This window comes from Podarcis raffonei, chromosome 7 (assembly GCF_027172205.1).
Source record: "Podarcis raffonei isolate rPodRaf1 chromosome 7, rPodRaf1.pri, whole genome shotgun sequence".
Taxonomy (NCBI): Eukaryota; Metazoa; Chordata; class Lepidosauria; order Squamata; family Lacertidae; genus Podarcis; species Podarcis raffonei.
This window is the reverse complement of record NC_070608.1, coordinates 2751699-2756862: the sequence shown is the minus strand read 5'-3', so window position 1 is coordinate 2756862 and position 5164 is coordinate 2751699. Positions and strand designations below refer to the sequence as shown.

Genomic DNA, 5164 nt, shown 5'->3' with positions numbered 1-5164 from the left:
TTGCAGCTGAGCGCCGAGGCCAGGCTGCTGGAGGGGGGCTGCCCGGAGCCCGCAGGACGACCATCGCCCTCCCTGCACCGCCTCCTCCCCGCGGCGCGCCCCCCTCCTGGCCCCATGGACTTTTTGGAGTGAGGGCAACTTTCCCCGACGACGCCTCCTTCGCCCTCGCCAAGCCGCTTCTTCTTCCATTTTCTCTTTCTCTCTCTCGCCACCTACCCCGCTCCAGTCTTTCCCTCTCTCCCTCCTTCCTCGCAAACTCTCCTCCACTGAGATCGGACGCAGCAACTTTTCCTGCTTCTCCTCTCCGGCTGCCGTCGGAAGGGGGCCTGAGCGCAGACCGGGCGGCGGGCGTCGTCGAGGCGGCCTCGGTGCGCGGAGCTCTCCGCGCGGAGCTCGGGGGCCGGGGCAGGCGGCGGCCTGGGCGGCCCTCTATGCGGTGAGATGGCGTCGGAGCTGGCCATGAGCGCGGCGGACTTGCCCACCAGCCCGCTGGCCATCGAGTACGTCAACGACTTCGACCTGATGAAGTTCGAGGTGAAGAAGGAGCCGGCCGAGGCGGAGCGCTTCTGCCACCGCCTGCCGCCGCCGGGCTCGCTCTCCTCGACGCCCATCAGCACGCCCTGCTCCTCCGTGCCGTCGTCGCCCAGCTTCTGCGCGCCCAGCCCCGGAGGGCAGCCGCCGACGGGCCTCGCCCACCCGGGAGGCGGCGGCGGCGGGGGCGGCGGAGGCAACCCCGGAGGGGCGTCGGGCAAGGCCCAGCTGGAAGATCTCTACTGGATGTCCAACTACCAGCACCACTTGAACCCCGAGGCGCTGAACCTGACGCCCGAGGACGCCGTCGAGGCGCTCATCGGACACCACCATCATCACCACCACCACCAGGGGGGCTACGAGGGCTTCCGGGGGGGCCAGCCGTTCCCCGGCGAGGAGCTGGCCCCGTCGGGCCACCACCACCCTCACCACCACCACCCGGGGCACCACCACCATCACCCGGGGGCCGGGCACCACCCTCATCACCATCACCTGCGCCTGGAAGACCGCTTCTCCGACGACCAGCTGGTGTCCATGTCGGTGCGCGAGCTGAACCGGCAGCTGCGCGGCTTCAGCAAGGAGGAGGTGATCCGCCTCAAGCAGAAGCGGCGGACCCTCAAGAACCGCGGCTACGCGCAGTCGTGCCGCTACAAGCGCGTCCAGCAGCGGCACATCTTGGAGAACGAGAAGTGCCAGCTGCAGGGCCAGGTGGAGCAGCTCAAGCAAGAGGTCTCCCGCCTCGCCAAGGAGCGGGACCTCTACAAGGAGAAGTACGAGAAGCTGGCCGGGCGCACCTTCGCCGCCGCCGCCGCCAGGGACCCGTCGCCCGCCCAGGGGGGACCCGCGTCGGGCAAGCCGCCCTCCGCCGACTTCTTCATGTGAAGGCGCGACGGCGCGGACGGGACTGGGGGAGCCCCCGCCCCACCACCCCTCGAGGACAAGGAAGAAAGCGGTGGGGTGGGGGGCGTGCGAGCCCCTGTGGATTGCCCTCCTCTCCCGCGCCCTCCTCGCTCGCCTCCGGAGAGAAGTTGTAAATACCCGAAGGGGCACACCGCCTCGCGGTTGCTTTCTTGGGGAACCCAGGTCGCCACCCCCACCCCGGGACAGAGGGGAAACCAGACCTGAAGTGGAGGTGGGGTGGGGAGAAAGACCCTCTCTCCACCAAGTCCGCCCGCTCCACCTTCCTTGCACTGACTGCGTTCATACCTTTTTTCTATGTACGAAAGCCGACTTGAATTCTTCTTTCTCTTTCCTCGCGCCCTCCCGACTTCGTACTGACTGGCTCTCCTTCCTCCTCTATCCCCCTCTTCCCACTTGCCCTGCCCTCCCGCACCTCTTGATGCCTCGTCTTTCATCCGCTTAGTCCCTGGCGCGTTCGCCCCGTCGGCTGGCAAAGGAGGCGCGCGGACTTGTACATTTCCTCGCGGGGACGGACGGACGCGCTCCGGGGGGCAGGCACCTTTTTTTTGGCAAGAAGGAGGAAGGACAACTTTTCTGTCTCCCCCACCTCAACGTAAACCAAACGAAAGCGCCGGAGCAGGCAAGCCCCCCGCCTCCAAATAGCCCTCGACGTGAAGAAGCAGCAATAGGATTCTGGCGACCAAGGACAGCGCCGTTGGAGAGGGGTCCCCAACTTCCCTCGTCCTTTCCTTCTTTCCTTCCTTGGAGAGCCCGAGGCGGCCCTCGTCCTGCCGCGGCGCCCGACCGGCTCTCCTCCGCCTCCTCGACCTCCTTCTCTCCGCATTCCTGCATGCCGGACATGTATGGGATTTCAGTAAAATCTCTCCCCCAAACCCGCCCCGTCCCTTACGAGAACAGAAGAGGGGAAAGCATGAACCAGTTGTTCTCCCCGCCCCTCCCCAAACTTTGTATTTTACGTCCAGAATTTCCCCCCTCTCCCCCTCCTTTTCGGTGCATCTTAAACAGAATCTGATAGTCTTAAAAAAAAAAAAGATTTTGCAAAGTGATATTTTCCGCCTCCCTCCTCTCCTGATGGAACAGTGATGCTCAAATAACGCTGGACCTTTTTTCCCCTTGCGAGGACCACCTCCGCAATCTGGGTTGAGTTTACTTGCCTTTTTAATTCCCCTCCTTTTTTTCTTAATTATTATTTTTGTCTGTGTGCGTTTTTTATTTAAAAAAAAACCAAACCAACGGGGAACTGAGCCAGACTTAACTTATTTAAGGTGTCCACTTGTACATATTAGTAGGTCTTTAGTTCCTTTCTTCTCTTCCTCCTCCTCCTGCTCTCCCACTGCCCAGTCTTATCTTCTTGACCCTTTACTTTGCTTGGTGACTTTAAAAGGAAAAAAAAGAAAGAAAACTTTAAAAAAACAAACACGAGTCTTAATGAAAGTTTGTATGTAATAGCATGCAAATAATATAAGAATTAATTTAACGATGTTGACAAAGCCGAATGCACTATATACAGTAATCAATTGGATTAAATAATGCTGTTTGTTTTATAGAGATTTAAAATTATCTATGCTGTTTAAAACAATATTGGGGGAAAGAAAAGTAAACACTCTTAAAGACAATTTGAAAGGCAATAGAGTTAATATATGAACTGCAATCTGTTGGCTGCTATATAATAATATTACTAATACTATGCACCAGAATTATTTATTAAATTCCAAGGAAACGAAATAACGGTTTGAACCTTGATTTATAAAATGCACACTTTATTTATTGCTAATAATGATGATATTAATAATAATACAAACAAACAAAAAAATGCAATTGTGCTTTTGGGTGAAGGCTTAACTGATTCACAGCTGGGCTATTTTTTTTAAGATAAAAGTTGTTTGTTTAAAAAGAGGACTCTTAGGAATAAGTATCTTTAAAGCATATGGGTATTTCTCAAAACCCGGCACAATTTGTGAAATTTTGGAACCTGGTGCATTTTTAGGTGCAAGGCATTTTAAATGAAATTTCAATTTCTGTGGTTTTTAAAACACTGTTGCATCCAGATACAACCAATTTCATCTCCAGAGCTTCGATACGGTTCTTAATTTTGTCCCCACATCCTGCTCTTGAGCCATGCAGGCTGTTGCAACCTCAAACCAACTGAATATTTATATATATAGATATATTTTTGTTTGTTTGTCATGAATTGTTTCTTCTTTGTGTTTCAGGCATCAGTGCAAAAAGCCTCCTTCTAGCTTTCATTTGCTACGAAACAAAAATAAATCTCTTTAGACATATTTCTTCGTCTTGCTGCCTTTTCTAGTCTTGTCCCCACCTCCCCATTCTTTGAACACATTTTGCACATTCTGGGAGCTGTGTCTTGGGTTTATTGGATGTAGGAAATGAAATGGCCATTGCCTCTCCCGTTTTCTTCCTTGCATTTTCTTTGCAAGAAAATCAGAAGTGTGTTCGGAGACCGAGTGAGCAAGAGAGAGAGGAGGAATGTGTGGGGATTGTGCACATCTAGCCTGTGATCTTCAGGAATTTGAAAAATTACATTAAATTTACCTAAATTCAAAGACCTCCTGCCCAGAACTGTTCTGTTAGCACACTGTCAAATTAAATTAATCTCTCTTTATTAATAAGAAGGCTGGAAAAGATTGCTGAATGAGGCCAATGGCTTGTATAGTCCAGCATTCTGTTCTCACATTGGCAGACCAGATGCAACAATGGAAAGCCTGCATTATTTATTTTGATATTCTAATTTCTTGGAGCTATGCTACAATTACACCACTTACCATTTAAAACAACTAGATTATTCCCCTCCCCCCCAACATCTGTGATTTTTTTATTTTTTTGCAATTTGGGCAGCAGGTTTTGGGGAAAGGAAATCGCCTTGTCTTCTGAATTCCTTATTGGCAAATGAATTTGCATGCAGCCTTTAAACAACAGAAGGTATATTTAAAATGTGGCATTTAAAAATGTGTTAAATTCTTGGCTTATTTTAGGTTTACAGTATATGAATGGGTATATTTGTGGAATGTACCACAGTTTATTTCCTCCCTCCTATTGGGGAAATGAGTTTTTCATGCTGGATTTAAAACAATTATTCTCATCTGCCACCCCTCCCACTTTTAAGATTCTAAATGAAAGAGTTTCATCAGAGTAGAAATTGGGTATATTGTTTCATTGTGTTCCCAGTTAATTAGTTAAAAGAAAATTTTGCTCCAGTTGGAGGGCTCTTTTTAACCGCTTTCCTCACTGCCTGTTTTTATAACCAAATGCAGAGTGTATCCTCTTGACTTTTATTTTAGATGGTAATAAATTGGCTTATTTCCTACTTCAACTACTTAGGGGTTTATGTTCTCTTTTAAATCAATCCATATAACTTCCTTAAAATACTGTGGGAGTTGGAAGAATGGAGTATGGGGAGGATGTTCTGATTTTAACAGCGTGAATTTCTTAAACCTAGGAAGTTAGAAAAGGGAGTAGGCATTTTAACCTGGAAATAAAAGCTTTTAGAAAATAAAAATAGCAATTGCACTGATTAACCTGCATGTATTATTTGTATTTAAAACTTTTGCATGAAATATTTCAAGCAAAGAAACCCCCCAAATTCAAACAATTCATGCCTGGATGGATTTATTTATTTTGGGGGGGGGGGGAAATGATATAAACTTACTAAATCTCTAAATCTTTTTCTGCTTGGGGTGAATTGCCTGTGCCT

The 5164-nt window shown here is 49.8% G+C and overlaps 1 protein-coding gene across 1 annotated transcript; it reads left to right on the top strand.

The window, feature by feature from the left end:
- Nucleotides 1-422: 422 nt before the first annotated feature.
- MAFA (MAF bZIP transcription factor A) lies at nucleotides 423-3734 on the top strand. The gene has a single exon (XM_053395125.1). It carries the CDS (start codon nucleotides 442-444, stop codon nucleotides 1411-1413), a length of 972 nt encoding a protein of 323 aa, XP_053251100.1. The 5' UTR covers nucleotides 423-441; the 3' UTR covers nucleotides 1414-3734.
- The last annotated feature ends 1430 nt before the right edge of the window (nucleotides 3735-5164 follow it).

Bases quoted from the DNA above. Each gene is read 5' to 3' on its own strand.
- MAFA (XM_053395125.1), top strand. From the start codon at position 442: ATGGCGTCGGAGCTGGCCATGAGCGCGGCGGACTTGCCCACCAGCCCG.